General features: G+C 44.2%; 4 protein-coding genes across 5 annotated transcripts; 1 reads left to right on the forward strand and 3 right to left on the reverse strand.

The window, feature by feature from the left end:
* Positions 1–2,286: 2,286 nt before the first annotated feature.
* On the reverse strand, positions 2,287–4,125 carry LOC117890415. 2 transcript variants are annotated; one of them, XM_034795229.1, is made up of 4 exons: positions 3,966–4,125; positions 3,036–3,196; positions 2,803–2,978; positions 2,287–2,738 (listed from the first exon to the last, which is right to left on the reverse strand). In XM_034795229.1, the coding sequence occupies exons 1-4, from the start codon at positions 3,970–3,972 to the stop codon at positions 2,318–2,320; spliced, it is 765 nt and encodes a 254-aa protein (XP_034651120.1). In that variant the 5' UTR covers positions 3,973–4,125; the 3' UTR covers positions 2,287–2,317. The 2 variants fall into 2 exon arrangements, with proteins under 2 accessions (XP_034651120.1, XP_034651119.1); XM_034795228.1 differs by lacking the exon at positions 3,966–4,125 and adding an exon at positions 3,255–3,363.
* Positions 4,126–15,765: 11,640 nt separating this feature from the next.
* LOC117891529 lies at positions 15,766–17,009 on the forward strand. Its single transcript, XM_034797030.1, has 3 exons — positions 15,766–16,031; positions 16,119–16,717; positions 16,816–17,009. Exons 1-3 carry the CDS (start codon positions 15,813–15,815, stop codon positions 16,907–16,909), a joined length of 912 nt encoding a protein of 303 aa, XP_034652921.1. The 5' UTR covers positions 15,766–15,812; the 3' UTR covers positions 16,910–17,009.
* Positions 17,010–19,277: 2,268 nt separating this feature from the next.
* On the reverse strand, positions 19,278–20,727 carry LOC117891528. Its single transcript, XM_034797029.1, has one exon. It carries the CDS (start codon positions 20,631–20,633, stop codon positions 19,380–19,382), a length of 1,254 nt encoding a protein of 417 aa, XP_034652920.1. The 5' UTR covers positions 20,634–20,727; the 3' UTR covers positions 19,278–19,379.
* A 5,897-nt stretch (positions 20,728–26,624) lies between these two features.
* LOC117890497 lies at positions 26,625–27,114 on the reverse strand. The gene is made up of 2 exons (XM_034795388.1): positions 26,877–27,114; positions 26,625–26,807 (listed from the first exon to the last, which is right to left on the reverse strand). The coding sequence occupies exons 1-2, from the start codon at positions 27,081–27,083 to the stop codon at positions 26,739–26,741; spliced, it is 276 nt and encodes a 91-aa protein (XP_034651279.1). The 5' UTR covers positions 27,084–27,114; the 3' UTR covers positions 26,625–26,738.
* Between the last annotated feature and the right edge of the window lie 713 nt (positions 27,115–27,827).

Below are 27,827 nucleotides of genomic sequence, written 5' to 3' on the forward strand. Positions count from 1 at the left end.
GGAGCCCCGAGCTGGACTCGTATTAATCCGTTTATGGCCACGGATTAAGTTGCAAAATTTTCACTAAGGTCGCCGAAGGTCGCGAGACGGCAGCAAATTCGCGGAAAAGCGAACAGTCCTTACACAGGTAACCGCCCGCCACCCACAGGTAGCAGATCGCTGCCGGATCAATACGGACTATAAAAGATGGCATGTCCGGCAGATAGATCATCAGTTACCAACGCACCTTCAGCGTGTGAGGTGTTCACAAGTGAAAGTAATTCGGAACCATTATACGATAAACCTTGTTCAGTTTTGCCAACTTGCTAGCAGCACTGGGTGAAGTTTGTCTTATAATCCACCAAAGTAGAAACAATCAGCGAATGGCCCAGCGCAAATTGTGAACAGCTCCGTCCTGGCAACGATCTTGGGATGCATTTTGTACAGTTATGTCAACGTGATCCTCATCACTGGGCAAAGTGTGTCTCAAGATTGCAGCCGCAACAACAAGTGCTACAAGAAAGTTTTAAAACAGTGACGAAAAATGTGCCACGAGCTTCAAGAATTTTAAAATTAAATGGCGATTGTCGGTATGGTCGCTTGTTAACCCCAGGGCTTTCGTTCCAGCGAAGTGACTAGACCGAACACTCGTGCTATAATTTTAGAATGTTCAACATGCCGAAAGAAGTGACTGAGAAGTGTATACTCCCAAGATTTGATACCTTCGGGTGGTTGCAATTAGTTTCTTTGGTCGTCCAGCCTTAGGTGATTTCTCTGATCATAAAGCTAGACAACCATTGAAGTTCGTTGTGGCATTTGCAGCAATCCCCAGACCAAACCCCAGTGTCAAGTTTGTTTCCAGCATACCAGGGGCCATACGCTAAAAGGAACGATCGTTGTGATATGCGTTAATACACCGTTACATATCACAGTGATTTTCCTTTATAGCGCATGTTTTGCACCCAAATCAACATACTCGCAGTCGTATATCCATATTCCCCCTCCATTCCGATGCTCAGCCTTTGAAGTAGAGAGAATAGTTGCTGTGCTGTATGTCCTACCCAACTCTATATATCACAGTGGCTGTTCTTTTTGTACCTAAAGTGCCAAACAGCCAAGGAATTTCAGTGTTGTTTCAGTGTCTCGAGTGAACACCCATCCATCCACATGCCGTGTACCCCAACCGCAGGGAACCGCTGCTGCTGATATATTATCCAACATCTTTGACATTTCTATATCACAGTGGCTGTTCTTTTTGGTTGCACGGCCAAGTTCAACGATTTGTCATCTACGCCCTGATGGAAACACAACACTAAACCCGCCCCCCACACCGAAAGTGCTCAATTGAAAATTGTTCAAAAAGAAGGGAACGGTTGCTGCTGATGTAGTTCAAGTTTCGCACAATTTATATCACAGTGGCTGTTCTTTTTTGTTTGTCAATCGATCAACGAACCAAGATATCAAATTTTTTAAAATATAGTAAAGTGTTCCCTCGCAATACTCTAAGAGTTTTAGGTTATAAAAGACTTGTGGTCACAGAAGGAACATTTTATAACCATATTTGGTGTTAATATATTCTTGATCAGCACCAATCATAGGGATATAGTGACTCGTCTCAACGCATCTCACAACGTTCCTCCTCGTACTTTTTATTTATTTATTTAATAAGTCTTATAAGTTTTGAAATACAAAATAAATGATGCAATAAATTGAATTCTCTTCACAATCTTTTATATCGGTGGCTGCATGGAAAGTTTTGAGCTTAAAATTATATTGGAAGATCTCAGATTAAGATAATTTAGAAGTTTATTCTGTGTTTGTCTCGAAAGTATCAATTTGCAGAGTTTTACTCGGCATAAGCTCTATCTGAAACTCTTCTTAAAGAGTTTAAAAAGAGCCAACCTGACTTGCTGTCAGTGTGGGGTTAATTTGACTTGCCTCAAGCTGCAAAATGTGCTCGATTGTGGTCAAATGTGTGCCAAGAAGTCTGCACAGGACTGGGGCACTGCTTGACTACATGCAAAGCGAAGCAACATGCAACATGGAAGCTCCGCTCTGATGGCGATGCTAATGTCATAAATGGTCTGCTGAATGGTTGACAGTGTGCCTGCAGCCTTGGTCCGTTGTACCTTTCTGTGTGGCCACGTGTGTGTCAAGCAACCTGGTAACTTTATGCTCGTTAACGTTACTGAAGCGGAAGCGAGCGAGTGAGAGAGAGCGGAAGCTAAAGTGCCGGAAATGCGCCTGAAATGTTCGAGCAGCAAAAAACACAAAGAACTTTTTGTTGTGCATTGAATGGCATCATCGGTGGTTTCCATTATTCTATTATTATTATTTTCTAAACTGTCTTCTGTGTGTAGCGATACAAATAATTTTCAACGCGTATCTTGTCACGCAGCTCCTTGCGCGATGTCCGCTCCGTGGCTGCCGTCGTGCCATTGTGATCGTGGAAGAAGCTGCAACTGCGCGCGGGCACAAACTGCTTGATGTCGCGCAGCTTAATGCAACGCTCCACGACCCCAAGGTCGCACTTACGGATCACAGCCTGTGTGGCATGCATGCACTTGCGGCACATGTCCTTTTCGCTGCTGAAGCTGTGAAAGTAATCGCCCAGCGGCCGCTCGCCACACACCATGCACAGGGAGGTGTTGAAGGCGCTACAGAAGACGGCAACCGCTGGCCAAATGACACAACTGCTGCCAAAGGCCATATCCACATTCCATGGGGGGTACTTCAAGTTGTACGGATAGGTGGAGGGCCTACAAAATAGTCGAATTCCCATTGGAATCTTCCATCTGCAGTTGTCATTAAAGCGCTGCTTACCCTGGAGTCACCCACTTGGGCTCGTGGTGCAGCTGCTGCTTGTTGAAGGTATAAGCATGCTGTGTCCGCTTGTACTGCTCATCATAGCTGCCCAGCGGTGGATAGCCCAAGTCCCTGGCCCCTGGCAAACGTGACGTTTTGCTGGCCAGCGCTGAGAAGCCAGACTTCGAGGGGTACTAAAGTTAAGAAACAAATAAGCAATTCCCATTAAACCTTGTTCCCTCTTTTCTCACCTTGAAGCCAATTTCCTTGACACAGTCATACGTAAAGGGACTTGGACCTGGCGGCGGCTCCACTTCTTTGTCGCCAATGAATGTGCCGCTGGGCGATCGCTTGATTTTTCGACCGAAGGCAACCGTCGGCGCTTCTGGCGGATTAACCACATACTCAAAGCCTGCAAAAAGGGAAATTCAATCAGTTTAATGATAAGCAATCTCCGGAAGATTCTGCACCTCGCTCCTTGCAACGCGCCATTATCAGTCGCGCCTCGGAGCGCTGGCGACGCAGCTGTTCCCGCTCCTGGGCGTTCGGCTTGCGGGCACGCATCAGAAGTGGCAGTCGGCGCTAGACTAAAGTCTGCAGACTGTTGGCCAATTGGCAAGCTGTCGATTCGTGACAGACACGCCACGCATTCCCACAACACGCACTCCCAGGGGGTCCCAGGGCGCAAGGGGCCCACCCATCGATAATCATCGCGTCGCGTAGCTGTTTGATATAAAATCAATATGAGCAAAACCGTCGACGGTTTGCCACGAAATCAGTTTACGGCTAGACTGAGTTTTTCCCAGCCCGCAATATTTCTATATTTCTATTCAGTTTTCGGCGCGTAAATTGCTCTTGCCTGACTAACGGAAACTTTGACCCAGTTGGGGGAATACTTTTTGGTCGCTTTGAATGCCTCTGGCCATGCCACAGGGAGCTGACAGACAGCATGGAGCGGTGGTTTTCATTGATTCTGATAACAGCAGATGGAAAATATTCACTAGAGAAGAGGTACTGGGATACCTGAAGCCTCACACAGCTAAACCAATCTAATTTACGCAAAAAACGCTTCAAGTTTTGGATATGACGCGCAGAGTGCGATGCAGCTAAAATATATTTTTGACTTTTTCTTTAAATGTTCTAAGTGTTCATTTTCCACTACACAACTCTCCCACACTTACCTTCCATTTATGAAAGTTCTTGCAACAATTTACACTCAGAAACAACTTGAAATTTTGGCCACAAACTGGATGAACTCTCTCCACGATGAACTCTGTCCAACTCTGAACTGAATCAAATATGAATGAAGTGTAGCCGGAAAAAGTCTACTTACAAACATTAACTGCCTCCCCCAGCACCGATGTGACACATTCAGTTTCAGTTTTGGCATATTTTCAAAATACTTTCGAAAATACTTTCCTAAAATACCTTTTGGAAACATTTTAATAGCGCTTTCGATATGTAATGGCAATGGAATTTTGTGGGTGGGCCAAAAACGCTTTTCCTGTGCTGCTGTGCTGATGATGGCATTTCAGCAATTTTCCAAGTGGTTTGGCCACCGACTTGGAGCTGCAGAATGGCTATCCCCTGCCTGACATTAATGCCAGTTAACCCCCAACGCTGTGCCCCAGCCTCGACGGCAGCTGCAATGGCTTTTGTGGCTTTCTTTTTTGGGCAGGACCTGCATGCCAGACTGCAAGTCCTGGGAGACACGCACATGAATGCTAATGCCGTTGAGGCAGGGACAGAGACAGAGACAGAGGCTCGGCATCGGTAATGGCAGTGGCAGCACGCACAAGTGCACAGCCGCGTTGCAGCCACAGCAGCAGACGTCCTGCAGTCGTGGGACAGTGGAACCAAGCAACCATTTTGGGCTAACAGATAAAGATAAGACCCAAGGGATTCATCTGGGGCCACCGTGCACCACAGCAGCACGCAGCAAACTGCTTAATTCGTGCAAATAAAATGATTGTGCAACATATGTTGGGTGGGGGGGCATGGACCGGCTGTGGGTCTATTATAATACGGCAAAAGCGTGCGGCCTCAAGCCACTCGAACACCCGGTTGGTGCCGCAAACTTGCAACGCAATTACAATGCAATTAACCATTATTTAACGGGCTTTCTTCTGCCCCGAACTTGGCTCCCAATATGTTAATGTCTGCAGCTGGTTACGAATGCTCAATGGTATGGTTAATTATGCCAACAATTACAGGGCAGAGAAATGCAGGAAATTAAATTGAATTTATAGAGCGTATACAGCAAGCAACTATCCATTGCTCCTCTCTGCTACCTCCTGCTATTGTTTCTCCCGTAAACACTCCTTCAACTTCCGTAAGCAAGTGCCATGTCCTACACAGACTATTACAGCGGCACAACATCCACTCCACTCCACTCCAACTGGAAATGCAAATAAAAATGCAACTCCAGTTGTCGGCTCTGGGTTCTCTTTACATTCAGCATGGACCAAGGACATGGCAGAAGTACTCCTGGCCAAAAAGAGGAGGACTCATAAACGTGCCATTCACATGCAAAGCGCAAAAACTTCTGAGACTGTGAGACCATCTCCCTTGCTCTGTCTCTCTGTCTGCCTATCTTTCGCTTCGGAAGTGGCAGCATCCTGGTCAAAGCTCGGCTCCCCTGTCTACTGCTGGCTAAACGAAAATTTGACTCACAATAAAAACAGCAGCAGGGCGGGAAAACAATGCCAGAAGCAGCAGCAGCAAAACAACAGTTTAAGTCCATTGCGGAGCGGAAGTGCCGCTTATTACGCAGGATGTGGTTAACCGGAAATGAAACGAAGCAAGCCAAGTGCGACAATACACCATGGGAACATCTACTCCTGCGCCTCTAAAAACTAATATAAGTTGGCTTTAAGCGCTCCAATTAGTGCCAGCAAAATGGCACGCAAAATCAACATTTTCTGCTGCAATTTTTAATTGTATTCCTGTTGCTGTGTTGTGCAGTGTAACTTTGTGCATATTTCTGCTGTTTTGTTGAATTGCTGCTGTGTGTGCCAACAAATGTCATGCCAGAATGCCAATCCGCAAATGGCCAACAAACAGCGGCGACGATTGAGCCCAGGCTGATGTTGATGTTGAAATCAAATTACAAGACTCTGTCGCGCTCTCTCTCTCTCTCTCGCTCTCTGCTCTCCCTGACAAGGACTTTGTCCCCCTCATTAGCCACTTGCCGCTCTGACCCAAATGCAATGCGTCTACAATTTGTGCGGCAAGTGTGGCCTGGGTTAATCATGCTAATAAACACCAAAGTTGCACAGTCGTTGTTGCCGCCTGCCATTGCAATTGGCGCCGGGCACAAAAACCATTGCATGCTTGTACTTACAGGGAATGGCCACCCACCCACCATCCCAGACCACCCAGTGTCCATGCCACTGGACCAATATTAGTCCGTTGCTTTTTGCGGTTGTTGCGTGGCATTGGCCCACGTTCAAAAGGAAACCGATTGTGGAAATGTGGCGCTAGGGCTGGCACTGGTACTGGGACTGGGACTGGGACTGGGGCAAAGCATACAAAATTGCAATGATTATGCACGCGCCTAGTTGGCACTCTATTGTGGTCAGGTTTCTCTGCTCATTTGTGTGCGGGGGCCCGAAGTGGCCCATTAATACATTGGTCCAATATGGCAGCGAGGAGAACTGTGGGCCGAGGCTGTAATCCTTGTATAATGGCCAAAAGCAGCTGCTGCTGCTCGGTCAAGCAAATCGTTAAATATTCACATTCTTCGTAGCGAAATTTTGTGCAGCAAATTCTATTGATTTCGAGCTCGAGCTCGAGTCATTTCCACGAACAGAATTTGTATGATCCATCCAATATATCACACAGGATGTGCCCAGGGGCCACCGGAAATCCCAGGCACATTATCCAATGATTTACTGAAAGAGTGGGTCGGGGGTGAAACTTTCTTGACACTGGTAAATGCATGAGGCTCGAGGCCAGCTGGCCTTGCACAGGTCCTGGCTAAGGCTGGAGGGCACAAGTCCCGAGGCAGGTGAACACATGCTGACAGCAGGAAAGCAGGTCGGCTTGGCTGCCGCCTGCCGTCTCATCATTTTAGCTGTCACATTAAAAATGCATAAATGTTGCTTAAATGCAATCCAAGAAATGCAACTGGCCGTAATACGTGCAAAAATAGACATTGCCCCTTGTGGCAAGGGGGCTCGCGCGCGCCTCTCCCACCAGTCTAAGAGAACGTGCAGGGGGGCAGGACAGGGCAGGGCAGCGCACAATTTGTATCCTGTATCCTGGCTGGCATGTAAGATAGACAGAGATGCCTTTGGGCCCTTTGGCCTTGTCTTTGGCTTGTCTAAAGCCGCCTACGTTTCAGGTGCGAGGACTGCGATTGGGTATGGGTTTGGGAATATGTTTCTGCTGCTCCTTCTCTGCTGATTGTCGTCCTGTTGATCTGTGTTTTCACTTAGATATTGGCCCGTGGGCTAGGCGATAACGCTACGTGTGTCTGTGTGTGTGCTACAGGAAGTTTGTTTGTGGCCAACTTGGTGAGTGGCAATCGGGTTGCAGAAGGAAGTGGCATGTTGGTATGTTGGCATGCTGGCATGATGGGAATGGGAATGGGAGCTGGAGTGCTGGAGTGCTGGAGTGCAGGAGCGTATGCTATGCTGGAGGATTGCCTGTGGAAAGTTCTGCCCAAGGCAGGGGAGCTGCGAACAGGCCTCGTTGTTCGATATCCTAGTAAGCAATCGTTTCAAATTGAATTTTCTATTTACCTAGTAGTCGATATACGGAGGAGTACTTGGCCAGCGTTTTTTGTTCGTTTCTTCGTTTGCTTTGCAAAAGTTTTCCCAAACAAAAGTTAAGCCAAATGACTTTCGCTTAAATATGGATGCCATCGTGCGAGCTTTTCAGCCAGAACTGTATCGTTTTTAGATGGGTTCTCAAGTGCTTTTAGCCTCAGATTTTAAAAGTCGTCGATAGAGCAGCAGAAAGTCATGTGACAGTCGGCAGAGTTCCCAACGAGAAGCCACGCCCAGTCGTCAACTGTCTGTCGAAGGTTGCCCCTGGGAGCCACTGTAAACAGCATCGCACCAGGGACAGCGGACGTCCTTGGGCTGCCCCGCGTCCATCAGAGTCAACATTAGCAGCAGCGCCAGGAAAAAACAATCCATTTTCGTTTGCTGCCAGTCAACTGCTGCCAGGTGTTTGTGTGTCCATTGGAAAACTGACCGCCGTCAGACTGGGCGGCAACGACAACGGCAACTTCGGCGGTCCATTGGGTGTGCCTCCTCCGGACAGATGCCTACATCAGCATCATATGGCCGAGGTAGTCGGATCTTTCGGCATTGACCACCGGCTCCAAACGCAGTTTGTACCGAAAATTGGTAGCAAATATTGCCGCTAGCAATCGGGTTTGTTGCGGTGAGAGAAATCGTCTAGAGATCTGGTTAATTTTTTTAAAGTACATATTTCTGAAAAGCATCCACCAAACCATTGCAAAAGAAACCATTACGAAAATACGATATGCATGCTTACATATGTACATACATACATATGTATTTATGTATGTATACATATGTATAAATGTACATCCATACCCATACATTAGTTTGAGAGCAAAATATATGCACCGGTCTCTAGTCCCTTCCCTCTGTTAAATTTTGTCCCTTTCTGAAATCGCTCGCGCTGCTTCCTCTCTACTCTCCTTCCTCATGCCAAACCATGGCACAGCAATCTCCCCTCCTCGCCATTCACCGTTGCATTAACAAGTGGTCACTCATCAAAAGCATAAACGTTCGCTATCTTGAAGTAGGAGAGGGAGAAGAAAAAGTCGAAGTCCAGCATGGAATGTTCTAGAAACTTACATATATGGTCTGCTTAGCTTCTGCTTTCCTCTTCCTCACCCATCTCCACCATACACAGGTGAATTAACAAGTCGAATTCATCAAAAGAACAGAGTGTGAGAGCGCATTAAAACTGCGCCGGCGGCTTAGTTTCTAGAACATTCCATTCTCTCTGTATGATACGCGGTGCTTCGACTCCCCTCTCCAAACACATGCCAAAATGATACACAGAACTTACCCCTTTTCGACATTCACCGTTGCATTAGCACTCACTCATCAAACTTTCGATGGCTTGTGGTAGGGAGAGGGAGAACACGAAAGTCGAATTCGAATGAGAGAGAAATTCCGAAGCGCATCAAAAGAGATCATGGAATGTTCTTTCAATTTTTCGATCGGAACAAGCACGCGGTTTTAAGTTAGCTGCGCGTTGCGGGTCGCGAAAATCGGGAAATGGATGAAAAATTCTACGGGAAAATTGTCGCGCAGTGATGTAGTGCAGTGTAGTGTAAAGTGGTGCAGTGAAGTGATCTAGCAAAAAGGGCAGTGCAGTGATTCATAAGAAAAGGGCGCAAAAATGGCAAGAAAACGTTCCTGATCCAGAGAGACGCAGCCGACGGCAAAATGGCATACAAAAGGCATAGCGACGAAGGCAAAATAAGGAAATAGGCTAAAGTGAAAATTAAAAAGTATTGTACAATTGATGAACAAAATCTGCATGAGTATATTATTCTATGCAGAAATATTTTTGTTGCTGTTGTCTTAAACGTGATCTATGGCAATGTGTGCTTGTATGTGCAAAAAATTCGGCGCAGAGTTGAAAGCAAAGAGGAGAAAAGCAATAAAAAGGGAGCGAGCGCAGCGCGTTGACGCTCTCTCGTACCAAGTGTCTCGGAGAAGTGGGGTGAGGTCTTGGCGATCTGTCTCTCTCTCTCTCTCTCTCTCTTGTTAGTGTGTCAACACGAAATTCACTCCAGTTATGCCTCACCTTACACTAATCTACCCAAAATACATACATATGTGCTCATTGAAACGTGCTTGAAATTATTTAAATTCCTTTGGTTATGTGCGATATCGTATTCGTATTCGTTTCGTAAATTGTTCTCTCGAAAATCGCCGCGCTCTTACGTAGACTGACGGTCCCGTTAATTCCTTCGACGAAAAAACAAAATCGTCGACCACTCCAAGTGTGAGGAAGACGATCAGCATATGCTGCTAACGAAAACGTAATGGCATAATAATGTTGCCCAAAAGGTAAGAAAAACCGATACATTTACGGTTACTTTATTCTCGGTACTCGAAGAGTATGTATGCATGTACATATGCATGTGTATGTATGAATGTACGTATGTATGCATGCAATACATATGCCATTCCTCCTTGCTAACATTGCACTATGGTCCAGACGACCACTTTTCTTGGCCAAATTGAATAACTCGCGAACGGAACAAGATTTTTTGATTTAGTCTTTTGATATAAGTTAAGAATAGGGAGAGGAAGGTTTTTTGAAAAAATGGCCGTGGCAGCTCCTTTTTTTAAGGGAAAATCGGGTTTTAATTTTTTTTCTCAAAAAGTTAGAAGCAAAAAAAGGATGGGAATATGTTTAGCAGATCAAGATTCTATAAAAAAAGTCGTAGCACGAGTTAAAACAACCTAAAAATCTAAGATAATCGCATTTTTTCTCCCACAGAGCATGCTCTTCAGCAGTTTCCATTATAAAACAATATTACTCTGGCTACACTATAGCCCCCCAAAATAGCTAGTGACTAATACTGTGGCTTAAATGCAATGCAAAATGGGACCCTACTTCACAATTTTCTTCTTCATTGTGTTCCAAACGGCAAAAAACATTGCATATTCTCATTTGAGGTTATGATCTATAAATGCAAATTGTAAGAGTTGTGGTCAAATGTGGCATTTGTGACTATATACATTTTAACAATCATTTATTGGTCTACGACACACAATAGGTTTCAAGGTGGGACTAGGTGACACTCTATTAAAAAAACTTTCTCAAAAATTAGTCTTTACTACGAACCGACACATATTGAAGGCCTCACTTTGACATAAAATTACGAAGACATCGCCAACTACGAGATAACGTTCACATTACAAAACACGTAGTAAAAACCCTACTGAATAAAATGCATCCAAAAAATTGGATCAGTTAATCGTATTTTTCAATTTATAAGACATTTAAAACAGCAATAAAGTGGTACTTTTTCACTGCACGTGCTTTTCAATAATGACCGCTGGGTTTCACAGCTGATTTTGCGAAGGTGGCGCCATCTATGCACATTTTTGGTACGCAACTTTGATGGTCACTCTTTTTCTAATGCAGGGCGCCAAAAACCACGTCTTGGTTTTGACTTTTAAAAATTGCCTTTTGGCCAAGAAAAGTGGTCGTCTGGACCATAGTGCATTGATACCAGTAGAATGTTAATTATTTTATATTAATTCTGGTCGGGATATATGTACATAGGTTAATTTACGTTTTGATTCTCGAAGAAAATTGAAAATTTTAAAATAAATCACCAAATTATCCATCATAAATGAAACACTAGGAGCCAAAAATCGCTTCCCCTCTCAGCTCCGCTCCGACGCTTTTTAACCTCAATGTTTGGCTTTGGGATGATTGATGCTTCAGTTGATTGATGCCTCCTTAGGGCAGCACAAACTGAATGTGCGCTTGTTTTTGTGGGAACCACTGCACTATGGGTAAAAAGCCCGTTTTCTTGGCATTAACCAAATTTTGTCATTTGGACCACCCACACATACCACCCACCCCATACAAAGTGGAATCCATTTACGTCGTAGTAATTATAAAAAAAGTTATTCAAAAGATTAATTATGAAAAAAGCTCCTTTAAAAAATTGTAGAACTTTTAAAAAATATATTTGATTGACTGATTGAATGATTGTTTGGTTAGAAGTAATTTGATTGGAATCGCTCCAGCGTACGATTGAATTTCGCTTAGTACTTGTTTAACTAAGCAATAATTTGGATAATTTTCGTTTGAATTGTAATAGTTTCATCTTTAGTTAGTCAGTTTTTGTCAATACTCTTTAAATTACAACATTTTATTGCGTCTCAAAATCAGGCGACTTTGAAAGAGCTCAAAAAACATATGGTACTAGGTAAAAATCTTTTAAAACCAGTTTTGTTCTATCTGGATATTTAGGGATCAGAAAAGTTAGGTCGCATTCAAATATTTTACCCAAAAAAATTACATAAATGACAAAAAATCGGGCTTTTTACCCATAGTGCACTGGCTGGCAGCTTGATGTTTAAAACTTTCCCGACAGACACTACACTGGGGGCAGCATTCCCCAACGAAAAGTATTATTAATATCTGATGGCAGTGTCGCTCAATTTAAAATATTGCTAGCAAACACATTCATGAACTTGAGTAATTTTGAACAAACAACTTTTTAAATGACTTAATCGCAAAGTTCTGCTCTTCACTGGCAACTTCTTGAAAGTGAAAGCGGAAAGGCAAGTGAAACGGGCGCGGATGAGGATGCGGAAGCGGAACATAAATTGTGTTTATTATAAAGCAACCCGTGGCATACTTTTGTGCGCAATTTAAAGTGCAAATATGAAGGGCAAACGGTGACACCTTGGAGCCTGATGGCTCTTGCAGGCTCCTGCTGCTTCATTTCCCTTCACCCACCCACACGCATTTCATTAAAGCGCAATGAAGACATTTTCCCGGGGAGTCTGTGTGTGTATGTCTCGTATGTTTTTCCTTTGGTGGTGCGTGGAAGGAAAGCTGTTAAAAAATATTTGAAACACTTGAATGTTTCCCCACTGACACTAGGCCGGGGCAGGGACGGGACGTGTAGGCCGACGCCATTTTGTCGAGCCTTGGGAACACCCACATAAAGCACAATAAATATTATTTATGAGCCTTGCGATAAGAACCCCGAATACACACGCTCACACACTTTTTAGAAATGCAGCCGCAGATACATATTTATATGAATGTACTTAAATACATATGTATGTACATATCTACATATACTTTTTTATAGCTACATAATATCTAGCATCCCGTGATATTTAAGAATATTATTTAAAGCTGAGGCATCGTGCAGCAGACCATCTACTTGATTCCTGCACAATATTGTGTATAGTTTGCTAAGTAAGTCTCAGTTTAAGTACCTGCCATGCACATAATAAATAATATATAAAAATATTTGTATCTGTGTTTGTCGGATAAATGGGGACAGCCAGCCGCTTGTTTACTTTTATAATGTTAACCTAATTATGTGATTAATATGCAGAATGTGCGCAGAGATTAAAACGATGAGCTCCCGCTGTGTTTAATTATCGAATTAAATTTTTGTTGGTCGCCTGCCCTGGCCGACAGCCATTTTTGGTTGACAGTTTAAGTCCTGCCAAAATGATAGACCCATTTTTTTCAGCAACATCCACTTAAGCTGTAGGTATATCCCCCGCGCATCATTAATCAACTGTCAGCTGCAAAATAACAATTTCCGCCCAGGACACTGACAATCGCTTGTTTACACATGTTCCCCACGAAATGCATTTGTCTGTAGCACAAGTAATTGTCTATACTGGATACAAGAAACGAGCGATGATTTACGATCAATTAATCTCCGACCAAGATGCCATGCCTTTGCATCAATTAGAATGGAGTTGCTTTGTTTGGCTACAATTTGAATTGAATAGAGAAAGTTAACACACACCTAAGACTCGAGCAAATTCTCCTTGAAAAGGTTTTAATAAATACAAGAGAAATATACACTCGCCGCATTCCACATTGAATGTACTTTGAAATGGACAACTATCAGATGCGGGTTCGTGGAAAGTTTAACTTGAGCTACTTGACCCTCATCTCTCTCTCTCCTCACCCATCCTTGAATATTGTCTCATAATACTAATGGGAGCAGTTTGAAGTTCGGCTCACAATCAATTGTCATATAACTTACTGCTCGTACACTCTATGCAATATGTTTGTTAAAGCAGTGAACACGGATTAAGTATCCTTGGGCGTCGCTCAGATTTGCATCACTTTGTATCTTGCGATTGCAAAAAACAGTAACCCCTTCGGCCCAAGTCCTGGCCATTATTTTGCAAAAAGGTAACAGTCGAAGTGGAAGGATATACACAAGGAATGAGAGTGCATAAGCCATCTTACGGCACTAAAAGCTACTCAACGATTGCCATTTTTTTGCTGGCTTCAAGGAGCTAATTGATGAAAGCTGCAAATGGAGGCAGTTGGGGTACACTCTAAGTGACAGTCAGAGGGAGACACACAGACAGACATCGCAGCTGTTGTGGGAAAATCTTTCTCGGCAGCACTTTGGCACAATTAAAGGTGTTGCTAAACGGCAGCCATTTATGTACAGGGGATACAGAGAGTGCCTCGGGCGAGAGAAAGGAAAAGTGCTTGCGGCTGGAATGGTGCTTTGAAAATTAGAATTAATCTTTTTCCGCTGAGTCTACACAATTTCAAGTTGGTTGCGCGAAAAATGCATGCGCTGGTCAACAGCCTTGGAGAGTGTGGCTGGCTGCAGCTGTTACAGCTCCTCCGCCTCCTCCTCTGGTTGTGGGTCTGTGCGTGTTTGGCACCTTTTTGGTTGTCTTGATGCTGAGCCAGCATTATGCCGTAGTGCATCCGTGGCAGCTTTAGCTCCAGCTGCAGCTGCAGCAGCGCTGATAATAAATTCATGATGAAGAGTAATTTATACACTTCATATGCGGATGCAGCACTCGACTCCACTTCACCCTATCTTCTTCCTTGGCTATTCTGCTGAGCTTGACAGAGAGATCCTGCCCTAGAATAAGGTACTCCACCACAGCTTTTGGTAGTCGATCCAGCCATGCATTAAGCCTTGAACTATTTGCGGGGGCCACAATTACCCAAAAACTAATTACAAAGCCGCACTGCCTTGCCGTGCCTTGCCGTGGCTCCTTCAAAAAGTTGTTGCCAGCGGGTCAGACTCAAAGAAAGTAGCGGCAAGTGGCAAGCTCCTGTCCACTCACTGTCCGCTGTCAGCTGGCTGCAATTTAATTTCAAATTAATCTAATTTTTTGCCCTACCCACGTATTTTTTTTGGGGAAGGTCTGGCTTGTGGCATTCCATCTAATGAGAAATGCTGATTTTGCACTCTGCACGACGTTGCATACAAATGAGACTGAGCGAGAGCGAAGGGCTCTCACCGAAGTGCTTCTGGCATATCGCTTCCCTGGTCCTCTTCGCATAATTAGTGGCCAGGTGGCTCGGCCATTGATTGGTTACGCACAGAAATTGGACGCCCAAAAGTGCTCTGCTAATGACTCAATGGCAAGCCACTCGTAATTGGAGCATCTACACAAGGCTGCTTGCTGGCTAAGATTGCCATGGAAATGTGCCTTAAATATTTGGGGTTACTGTAAGGGAAACCTGTGCAAAAAAGAAAAGGAATTCATTTACCCTAAAAAGTGTACGAAAATCTCTTTTAGAAAGTTTCTCCAAAATGCCACAAACATTGCCATTAAAATATATGAGTTTTTTTGGAGCATATTTGCCAAAACCCAGGGGCTGATGTAAGCAGAAATTAGATTTACAGAAATGTTTTCAGCAACAATTAAACTGAAGTAAATTTAAATTAATGCAAAACTATTTTGGTTTAACTTTGTTGCACTTTTATCTTTTGTTTAAAAAGGTAATTAAGCAAACTTTAAGCTGCAGTATTTAATATATGTATATATAAACATGGACATTCCCACATTTTAAACTCAAACTAAACTGACAACCAGAACACCAAAAGTCGATTCTATTTATTTAAATTTCCATGCTTATGTGTGCACGTGTGATTACAGTTGGTTTGTTCATTATCCGGGCAGTTGGTCACTTGGTTAGAGCTCTTTAGCACCTCGAAAGGTGACACAAAGGGGCATCTATTTGCATGTATTGCAGGTGCAACAGGTAAAGAGCCTGCGGCAACAGACAACACTTACAGAGATATGACGTAGATGCCACTTGGAAATATCAAACTAAAATCTATTTTAAATGCAAGAACGTAAAGAGAAGAAGAGTGGCACAGAACCCAACGGAATGTTCTCTCTTTTTCTTTAAGTAATGCCCTCACAGCCAGCCGGCGGTTCAGTTGTTGTCGTACCTTCGAGAAGAGCAGACAGTCTGCCCAACAGCACAGACTCCAATCAATAGAACTGGTTTGTGGTCCATCGAAATTGGCAATTGAAATGTTGCGTGTGACGCTGCTTACACTGATCGCACTGCTTGGGCTGACCCAAGCGCTGCCACTCGATGATGTGGAGTCGTCATTGTCACCGGTTGCAAGCGAACTGCCGGATGGCAGCGGGCGGGTGGTCTTCGATCAGCGGCAGACGGGCAAGTACAACATACACGTTAGCATCAAGGATGTCGCCATCATCGAGGTGGGTCAGAACGATCTGTCAGATGTAAGTAGAAGGAGTAGAGTGGAGTGGGGTAGGGGGGAGTCCAGAACCAGTTGGGCAAATGCTAAAAATAAACTGCATTCACGTTAGGGTGCGTACAACGATGCGGAGGATTACTACTACGATGACAGTGCGTTGACCATCAAACCCATCAAGTTCTCGACTGAGGCCATTGGCAGTAGCACCAGCAGCAGCAGCGCCAGTTCCACAGAAGCAGCTGCCACAACATCCACAGAGCACCACATCCACAGCACCACCACAGAGTCGCCGACTGCCACTACCTTAAAGGAATCCACGATGACAACTGTGGCCCCTTCATTGAGCAGCTTAAATGGCAGCTCAGCCTACAGCTCGAATCTCTTGGCGGATATTGCCGCCAGCAGGATCAGGCCCAAGTCCAGGCTTAACAATCTCATGATTGTGGAGACGCCAATTGGCGGCGCCCGACCCGCGGCTGTGCCGCACCTGCCACATCCCAGATCCAAGGATATTCCCATTATGGCTGCCGCTGCCGTGACACGACCCTCGCAGCCGCAAGCCATTGAGTACACGCCCCCGCAAGGCCACAACTCGCCCATTTTCAAGGTGAAAGTTCAACGATCTGCAGTGGCGCCCAACAAGAAGCCCGCCGCCCGCTGTCGCTCGCATCAGACACGAAATGCCCAGGGCAAATGTGGCGACTCGATCTAGTAAGCCATTGACATTGAATCTCCCAGCCAAGCGGCTTATATCATCCTCTGATGCTTTTTCCACACTTTCTTATTGTTTTTTGTTTGCTTTTCGCCAGCCGTCGTCTGTACAGCATGCTGATGGGTCTCAATATACCTGGTCTAGTCGGTGCACCACCCCACGCTGCCGCTACCGCTGTTGATGCTGCCTAATGCGATCAGCCTGAATCTCTTTTTAAATTACCATTTCAATGTAGTTTACACTGTCAAGCATAGACGTTAAGTGCCACTAAATTGTATCTGCTTGAGCAGAGCTCTTAGCTTGAAGTATAATGACTGAAAAATAATATTATTGGAAACAAGAGAATTGTTTTGGGTAGTTTTGGAACAAGAGACGCCAGAAAAGATTGCGAATGACAAAGCGGAAAACTTTCAGAATTTCACGAGCCAAAAGAAGTGAAAAAACTTTAATTGGGCATAAAAGAAAAATTAACCATCAGTCCATGACATCAGCTTGTCTTTAGGTCCACACGGATCGTTGATCTTTCAGTACCACTTTTTATTTGAGTTATAAAAGAAGTACTTAAAAGCAATCATCAATTATATTGGCCATATATTGATTCCATATTCCGCGTTGACTTTAATTTAATACCACATTATGGCTTCTCGCGGGTGTAACCCAGCTTGCCACAACTGGCCAGTTTATGTTGATTTTTTTCCGAGCGAGTTCTGATTATTTTCCAAATGGCAACGGTGATTTTCCAGGCTTTCAATTTGTGTGTGTGTTTTTCCCCTTGCCAAGCACTTCCGTTGCAGTTTAAATCACTTTCAATGTTGTCTGTCAAAGTGAATTCGAATTTACATTGATTAAAACCTTATTTTTTACCCATTTATACTTATTAAATGCAATTAATAGTTTCACTGTGCGATTGGTGTTTTCGCCTGTCGGATGGCGAATGAATTTCAAACGGATCTACTTTCGATTTGGCCTTGGAAAGAATTCAGGGAGAGCCCGTCTCTGGGCGAGAGCACTCAATTTTTTTGGTTTATTCAATTTGTGTTGGTAACTTCCGACTGCGCTTAAATCGAAATTGGCAGCGAGAGCAAGTGCAGCTGTAGCTGCAACTGCAACTGCAACACGGTGGCAACACTCGCATGGGATGCAGTAACTGTGCTGCTTGCAACTGTTGCGCCTGAACAGAGTTTGTGCCCACACGCCCATCTATAATTAAATTAATTGCTTCATTTTAAGTTAATTTGCCACATGTGGCACGTTGTCCGTGTGCAGCAGCTGCTCTGTGCATCTCTCCCGTACATTTCCCATAAATTTTGGTTTATTCCCATGGCAACCGAGTTCTCGGCTTTAAATCGAATTGGTGCTTAATGCAAACGGTCGATGGCTGTCGATAGCTGGCATTGTGGTAACAACCCAGAGAGTAGATTCTGATTGGAGCAAGGAAAGTGCATTTTCAGTTAATCTAATGCACAGTTTGATTAAACACAAGCAGCCTTGTGCTTTGTATACCGAAGATAACTTTATTTAATTGGCAACAGCTGTTCATGCAACCCTTTCCTCTGCTGGCCATCCTTTTGGGCCCAGCATCTCTGTCTGAGACATCTTTTTGGCCAAGTTTTCCTTCACTAATTACCTACATTAGGAAACCTGCACAGACTCGGCGCACACTCAATTAGCAGAACACAGTAAACTGCACTTTGCATGCAGGCGAAACAATTCCACAACTTTGTCCCCCCGCTGCTCCTGCTCCGTTTCCGTTCTGCATTATTTATGCCATCCTTTGACCTTCCTCCTGGAGAAGCGTGCATTTAGGAGCGCTTAAAATGCAATCTTTTGTCGAATTAAATCCACACGATAGAAGCCAGCAACAGCAGGACGTACGGGAAGCAAAAGTGTTGCGGCTGACTGGAATTGCATGTTCGGGTAGCTATACCGGAAGCTGAGCGCCATCGTGCTGTTGTTTTCAAAACGACAACATCAACACCCAACCCAAAAACCCATTTTAACTTTGCCGCTCCGAGTGGCGCAACAATTGCAATTTATTTATTGCATAACTGGAGGCGTTTATGCTTCGAAAAAACATGCAGCAGGAGTGGGAGTTGCATGATGCTGCCCCGACTACACACTCCGGTGTGTGCGCCAGCATGAAAATTACTCACTATCTGCGCCGACATTTCGCAATGAAAAACAGCATGGGGAAACACAAGCACCACAACCTGTTGTTGTGTTGCCAGAACTCTAGGACCTGGTCCAGCGTCCAGCGCACACAGATCTTGACTATGCAGGGCTATGCCATTAAACGCAAGTGTCGCAGGGATTATTCATGGCTGGAGCATGAAGATGAAGCGGCAGTCGGGTTGCAAGTGACAGGACAGCGGATAGAAAGGCATGAGTACGATAGTACGATAGGAAGTGGGGGAAGCAAACTCTCGACTTGGTTACGCAAATTGTTCACCCAATTTAATGGTTAATAAGCTTATTAAACTTTTGTTACAATGCTTTGCTTGAATCATTCCCATGTACCATCTTAGGCAGAAACAAAATCAGAGCAACGCTTGCTGCAAGTGTTTTTATTCTCTGGTGCCATTCAAAAATGTGTTTAAATTTTGTAAAATATTATGAGAAGACTTATTTAACTTTGATAACAATTTAATGGGTGATTGGGGATTAGGCGCTGCAATTGCCTAATTTCTTGAGGTCATTCTTCATTGGGAGCTTTGACTTGGACTCCTGTTTAGGGGCGGCAATGTCCTTCTTATTTAAGTTCTTCTCAGCTAAGTTCTTAGAGATACACTGCTTGGAGGCAGTTTTCACAGCGACTTTATTCGAGAACTCCAACTTCTTGGCAACATTCTTCACAGGTAACTGCCCCTTATCCTTCTTCTCAGTATTGTCAGTAATTTTCTTAGCGATGAGCTTCACAGTTGGGTTTTCAATTTCAGAATTGTTTGTGGCTTGATTATTCTTTCCAGGGAACTTCTCTTCAGCGTGCTTCTCAGGCTTCTTCTCGTTGGAAACTTTCTTCTCTGGCAACTTAAAACTCTGCCACTCAGTGCCAGTATTCTTTGGAGTCTTCGGCCCATTCAACTTCTCCCCAGAGACCTTCTTTGCAGGCTTCACTACCTCAGGAAACGACTTTCCAATGATCTTTGCCTTGGAAACTTTCTTCTCAGGCAATTTTTCGTCTGACTCGGGCTCCGTAGCAATCTCATCTTCAAAATTCTGCAACTCAGCATCCTTTTCTTCAGTGTCTTTATTTTTAGCCTCCTCTTCAGATCGATCGTCTGTCTCTTTCTCATGCTCTGAAAACTCCTGCAGCTCCTCATCAGACTCCTCTTCGGGCTCGAAGAAATTCTCAGGCTCTTTCTTCTTGGGATCCTCCACCTTGAGCTTCTTGGCATTGTGACGGTTGTACCAATCCTTCACATACTGACTGTTGACATCGGCAACGCTCTTTAAGTAGCTCACGTGATCCACGTCGCTGTCCACAGACAAAATTTCGCCATACAGACTGCTCATTTTCAGATTGTAGCGCTCGAGGGCCGTGGGCACATCGTACTCGTTTACCTCGGTCTCATCGAGAAACTTTACCAGCACCGGCGTCTTCATGTTCACATAGACAACGGTTGCATCTGGCTTCTTCAGCTGCCGCTGCAGCTCCAGCATATCCTCCTTGACCTGATGCAGCGTTGCCGTCTTTGCCTTCACCTGTTCCTTCAGCAGTTTGATGACATCCTGGCACTGCTTGGCCTGGTTCTCGAAGCGACCTGCTAGCTTCTTAATATCACCATAAAAGTTCAAAGGATCGGCCATGAATTTCGTGATATTGTTGATGCGCTTCACATCGGGCAGGGCCAGCGATTCGGTTCTGTACTTAGCAGAGATCAAATCCGCAGTGTCCAACAGACTAGAGGTTGCCATAATGGAAATAAACAATTTTATGCTCGTCTCGTATAGAACAGAAGCTGTACAGCTGTGAGGGGAATACTGATAGATGAATACTGTAATACTTTGAAGTCGGCGAGTGCTTTGTTTGGTGGGCAACAATTTATTTTATTTACTGTCTAAGATAAGTAAAGTTTAATTTTTTATTTTGCACACCCAATTCGCTGTAACCAAATAAATTTGATTTAGTTTTTGCACCTTTACCGGCTTTTTCATACCATTTCCAATAGGATTGGCTTCACTTTCATTTGATTTGCTCACTTTATTTTTTGGGATTTTCCTCTCTCTATTTTCCGTGCTGTTTTTGCAGCGCATTTTCCGAATTTGATATGCACTAAAAGTCAATTTATTCAGTTGACTTAATTTGATTTCAACCTTCAATTCGTTGAATTCACTCATTGTTTTGGGGTCTTTCTACTCTAACAACTGCGTGGGGAAACTGCCTTTTGCTGCTCCATTTGTACGCAAAATGCTGGGCATTACTTTGCTCGCAAGAATCTTGCCCTCAATTAGTGCTGGGTAATTTTTCGAGCCGGCTAATTTGGGATCTACTTTGCTGTTATTGCAACCAAACTTCAGCCATGCCAGAGACTTGCTTGCTTCCCGGTTGGCGCAGTGCAACCTCAGCCACGGCATTGTTAGCCTGGATTCAATTTCGATTCCCAATATGCTACACATAGGCGAGGGTAGAGCAGAAGCAGCAGCAGGAGCAAGGGCACGACCACGGCTCTATGTCGAGTCGGACGGTAATCGTACGTGTGGAAAAGACTTCGGCACTGATTGCTGCATAAATGATTGAGCATGTGCGGCTGTGTGTCTGTCTGTGGGTGAGAGAGAGAGTGAGTGAGTGAGTGAGCGGTGGGGCAGGAGTGCGAGTGACTCTGCCAGTGGCAGAGCAATGGAATTACTTGCCGCAGCCGATTCCCAGTTGCTATCAGCATTCCTCCATGCAACAGGGTTAACAGAGAGTAAGAGAGATGGAGAGAGAGGGAGGTGAAGTGAAGTGGAGTGGTACGAAAAGCCGTTCGTTGCATTCATATGAAAATTGATGGAAATGCCAAAATATTTTAAATCTAATTTTGTGGCAGCCAGAGGCAAACACATGCATGCACACACACACAGCTCTCCGCTCCACTGTGATTTTTGTCTATTTTGTAACTCAATTGATGTCAAGAATTTAAATATTTTCACGCCGAGAACAATACAATTTTCCCCGCATCAAAAATCAATCGATCGCCAGGCAAAATGGAAACGGAATTTTGTAAAAGCGAAAAAGTGCTAAAGGCAAGTGAAGAATAAAATAATTTTATTAATTTACTGCACAAAGTTTTTTGTTTTAAATGTTTATAGATATGCAATGGCCTTGCGGATATTTTCCGCTCATTGATTTCCAATTTTGTGAAGCTCTTTGGAAAATGCGAATATTATTATTCTGAATGTTTTTTCCTGCGCATTTTGGAATGGCTTTTCTTAAAGTTTCGTCGCTTAAATGGCACACAAAATAGAATTTAAATAGCAGAAAATTGTCTGCCCATCACCCATCGCTGCACCTCTTCCCCGTTCATTTTCACATCACCTCCTGCCCCCGGTCCGGCCCAGCGACATAACCAATTCCAACGTCATTTCACATTTGCTATTTCCGTTCTTCTCCACGGCCCGTGTTGCTGTGTTGGCATTTCATTTAGTGCACAACTTCACATTTGCCTCAGCCGTTGTCTTTCCCACTCTCACTCTCGCTCTCTCTCTCTCTCTCTCTCCAGTTTTTTTTGCCGCTCCGTCATTGCAATTGCCATTTCCGCTTCCTGAAATTTGCCATTCGTTACACACAGAAGAGCACAACAATACACGGACACACAGCAGCAGGAGCAGCAGCAGGAGAAAGAGCGAAGCAGAGACTGAAACCGAAACTCAAACAGAGGCAGGAAAAAGACAGGAGGAAGAGCAGGAGGAGCTACAGGAGGCAGGGATAGGACAGTAGGAGGACAGAAAGACAGAAGCTGAAGGCGAGGCCGTTTCCCGCCTGCACCGACATTTTCATTTCCATGCTTGGGCGCATCGCAGCGAATCAATTATTCATCATCATCGATTAAGTAACAGGAGGCTTTCGCCCTTCGTAGAGCCATGCCCCATGAACAGCAGTGGCAGCACCAGCACCAACCTCTGCCACAACACCAGCACCATTTGCAGCCCCCGACCGATCCCTGGTGCTGCTGGTCCTGTCACACTTTTATTGTTATGATTTCTGCCTTCAGTAATGGGCTCACTTGAAGGACTCCACCGCCTACAGCCAGGAGCCGCAGCAGAGACAATAAGTGGACATGGTGGCTGGCTGGCGGGCTGGCTGGCGGGGCTTGCTCCATTTCGCGTGGTTTGCCCAGTAATTGTAAATACAATGGGCATATTCTGTTCATTATTCATTGAGTGGTGGCGAAAGTTATCAATTTTTCATACGTTTCGTATGGCAACTGAACAAATGTCAAGGATATTTCCGTGTGCATTTTCCTTTCCTTTACCTTCTGAAATCGATTGCTTCGGGGAGTGCAAATTGCAGAGGGTATCCCCACAGTTGTTACCCAGATTCCTGCTGAAGTGTCGGTTTTTGTGTGATATTAATGAGAACCGCTGGGGTCCTGGGCGCACCGAAACTAAAAGCTGAGATTCATACACCCATATCCGGGCATGCCGATGCGAATATAACCACGAATGGATGTGTGTGTGTGGCATATGGAAGAGAGAGTCATATATCCGCAGAAACATAACAATACTCGTACATCGTACATCGCGGAGTAATATATGAATGGGGGAGGAATGGCAGAGAGCGAACACATGAACAGTCAGTCGTCCTGTGTGCCGGTTGTCCTGCCTGCTTTGTGCCCCGGCTCCTTGTGCTTATTTTCGCCATTATCCATTAAACATTTATGAAAATTGCTTTTGCTGCAGTTTTATTCACTTTTCCGGCTTCTACACTTTGCATGTGGGGGAACCCAATCTGCCCCCCGACTACTCAGCATCCCCCATCGAGCTGGGGAGCAGGAGGCCAGTAAAACAATAAAGCTTAAGATTTCAATTTCCTCAGAGCTTAAAGCTGACTCTTGGCTTTTGCTTGGCTCTTCCTCTCCTCTCCTCTCCTCCCTCTCTCTCTGGTCTTTTCCTTTTCACATAAATCTTTGGGTAAGACATGTGCCTAGATAATCCAACATTATGAACAAAATCTTGCTACAATAAATATATGCGAATATGCGCATCAATGGCGGCCAATTTTAATAGCCGACTTGTTCAACGAGCTGCAAGGCATTCCCCATAATGAAATATGGCTCAAACCGATGCCGAAATCTCAGGGGAAGTGGCCGCTTCCTTAAGCTACTATCTATAGATTTATGATAAATACAAATACAAAATGCAGAACTAGGAGTAGTATCCCCGATGGTACACTTTCGACGCCTCTTTAACATTCCTGGGCAATTTGCCTCCACCTGAATGCTAAACTCATCAACCGACAGACAGCCTGCCACTTGACACACAGCATCGAAGTGATTCCCGCTGCTCGCACACACACGTTTCTGCTATCTAAATTTCAATTAGAGTTTAAACCACCCAACGGAACGTACTGAATTGAGTTAAGCGGCACCATGGGCGGGTTGCCTTAGATAGGACACGGCACCCACGACCCGTGGCAGGGCCAAAGGTAAGCCCTCGAACTGGGAGGGAGAGCCCTCACTCCCCTCATTAGTTGCATGTTCATGTGCGGCAACATTTTTCTTGTGCTTAAATCATTCGGAGATTGCAGCAGTGAAAGGAACTGGGCGTGTGGCTGTTTCGCTGGAGCACCTCCCACTATTACTCATCGCGCACCCCCCAACCGCCGCACAAACAAGCAAAAAAAAAAAAAACGAGCGGATCGTTGGAGCCCTTCATATATTTACAATATTCTCGTACCAATTTTTCTGCAGTTTTTTGTTGTTTGCTCGCGCGTTCCTGGGAAAACGGCGCATCATAAATTTGTTGGGTGGGATTTCGGTCTGGGGTTCAGTTGGGGGGCTTCTTCTCTGAGTAACGATACTTAATAAACCCGCATCATTTTCCCATTTTGCACTCGCACTTCATGCGATGCTTTCCCACCGCAGCGGCACATCCTCTTCCTGTTGTTGTTGCCACCAAATTACCTGTCATTTCGAAATTATGATACCAAGGAATCGCTGCTGGGCTATACTCTGAGGGGAGGTGTGCCCTGTCGTTGCTTTCCGGACTTTGGGAACAATTTTTATGTTTATGGGCTGGGAGCGAGTCCTAATTTTATTTTGTCAGCGCTGCCACACACACTCACACTCAATCACTCGTCGTATCTCAAACTAATGCCAACGACGAACAGAATGTAAAACCTTATGCGCATTTTCCGATTGTAATCTGTGAGCGGGGAAGCGGGAAGACTGCTCAAGGCATCCTGAAGCCTGTCATCAGGACTCCTCCTACATGCATGCGTTTTTTCTGCTTTTTTTTGCTTTCAAACTTGACAGCCCCATCATTTCACCTTCGAATTGGACATTTTAGGAGAAGATGCCAGAGTAAATATGCCATTGGCATTGAGAGGGACGAAGGACTATTATGGGATTTACTCGTTGTCCGAAAGCCGACAGTTGATGTTTTGATTTGTGTAATTCAGAGAAGGAAAGAGATAGATGAGAGAAGAGCACCACAGATTACCGAATACAAATCGAAAATTTCTGAAAATATACAGAAAAATGTAGCTATGTATGTACATGTACATGTATAAATAAGTATGCATAAGTAGAAGTTCATTCAGAAAAACAAATTCCATTGCAAGTTGACAGAAAATTATCCAATTATAGAATTTTGTGCACAGGTGCGTTAAATGGTTTAAAATGTGTTAACTAAAAGTGATAGCATAAAATTATTGAATAGTTTCTCAAGTCAAAAAATATATAGCACCTTTATTGATTCTTCCACTTGCAGAAAAATGTTTAAAACTTGTTCAAGGAATTGGAAGTTTCGAGGCTCCTCGACCGGGAAATTGAATCACAGAAGTTAGCACAATATAATTTCTGATAGTTATATGATTACCTCACAGCAGGAGTTGGTGCGCAAACTACAAATTAAGAAAATACACGTAAATTAGATCAACAAATTAGAGTCCAAGCTCAAGGTTTCAGCAATCCAATCTAATAAATCTGCAGCTGAGATCCCGAAGATACGTACAAGAAGTCACCCGTATGCGCTCAAAGATGGATCCGATCATAGAACTTCCTCAACACAAGTCAATTCAAATAGCAGACTCCAAGGGCAAAGGAACCACCTGTGGTTTTGAGCAGGAAATTCCAATTTTGTTTGGCATCAACAGCGGTATAATTTGCTCCCCGCAGCTATTTAAATCGTATACGCATCAAGAGCGGAGTGTGGAAATTGTCTGGACAATGTACAGCCAAATCTTTCAATTATGTCAAGTTATTTTGTTCATCAAGCCTACCGCCATTTAGTCAGCTGAAAAGAGGCCACAGACAGTGGCCACTAATGACCAGGAATCCAATGCCATATAGACGCTCCGCCATCATTTGATGTGTTTCAGCTGTGTCCTCTCAGAGACAAATAGCCAGAGCAGCCATAAACCTAATGACCAAAAGTAGATGTAGATGTTCAGGTAATAAAAACAAGATTGCATATTTCTGGAATACTCACTCAGATCGTTCTCTGTGCTCCGCAATAATTATTATATTTGCTTAGATATTTATGAATTTAAATGTGAATGTGTGACACAAATTTTTGGTGCAAGGCTTTGCTCGTGTTTTTACAGCTGTAGTATAAGATCTGGTGGAATTTAATGACACATAAACTTGCCCCCGAAATGTTTTAGAATTTGATTTACATATTTCAGAAATTCAAAAGCACATGAAGTGGGTCAAGCATGCCGCTGACAGACTGACAGAGAGACAGAAAGACGTGAAGACGTGTTGATTTATTTGCTAGCTTGTTAATTAGCCAAAATAAATTTTATTCACAATTAATCTACGCTAACTTATGAGACAGAATAAAATACAAAATAAAAGCCAAACGATTGCTTTGCTGCTTTCACTTCACGGAGCTGCTGAAGTTTTTCTCATTACTCAGGCAATTATTGCAAATGGTGCAAAAGATTTGCTGTGAAACGCATCATAGATTACAGGATTACAGAATCAATTGAAATATTTAGGGGGGGGTTCTACTTACTGGAAGGGAGGAGCGTGTGCCGCCGCCAGCCTGCGAGGAGCCGGTGCCCTCGAAGGTGCGCAGCCAGGATTTGATCACATTCGTGGGCGGTGTCTGGTAAATGCTAAACTGTTTCTTGAACAGCCTCTGGGCGGCGCTGATGGAGTCGTTGCTCTTGTAGTAGGCGCGTATGATGAACGCCCGGTGTACACCCGTCCACTGGTCCATTTCGACTGTAAATGCAAAATGCCAAACGTAAAATGCAAAATGCAAGCTGCAATCGGCAAATATGAAATCTGCGCCATCCGGCGCCATCTGTTCTCTCTCCAACCATGTGCCAGCCATGTGTCGCTGACCACACACAAAAACTGCGGCTGGCAGCACTTCCGGCTCATGGTTGACATAAAAAACGCTCTCTCTTTAATACGAGCAAAAGTGTAAAAAAAGAATCCATATATATTCATAATTATATTCGCATATACCATGTACCATAAGTATGTATTTATGTACGAGTGCCAGCAGATCTAATTGGTCGTGTAGTGTGGTGGAGGTTGGGGGCATGAGTCGGCGTACAGCTAAAATTATCCACGACACGGATGACGCGGCGTATGAGCAATTTGAAATTCTTGTTTGCTTGTCGCAAAATAGTTTTTGTTTTTTTTTGTGGGGGATGCGGCGTGCCGCATTTAAGTTTCAAGTGCAAAGTTTTCTGTGCTTCTGCCACTGATTTCTGCGCCACTGCCTTTGTGCATCAATCAATCAATCAATCAGGCGTGAGCATCATCATTATGCCAAATCCACTTGAACTCATTTAAAGTTTTGCTACAAGTTGAATCCTCTCTGTGATTTGGCAAGTTGGCAAAGTCTTTAAGCCATTCGCCAGTTACACAAGATACCCTACCCACCAAGCGGTAGATATTCAATTTATAGTGGAAAATGCACAGCAAATTCTCTGCTCTACTGGAATCAAAC

This window comes from Drosophila subobscura, chromosome E, assembly GCF_008121235.1.
Source record: "Drosophila subobscura isolate 14011-0131.10 chromosome E, UCBerk_Dsub_1.0, whole genome shotgun sequence".
Lineage (NCBI taxonomy): Eukaryota > Metazoa > Arthropoda > Insecta > Diptera > Drosophilidae > Drosophila > Drosophila subobscura.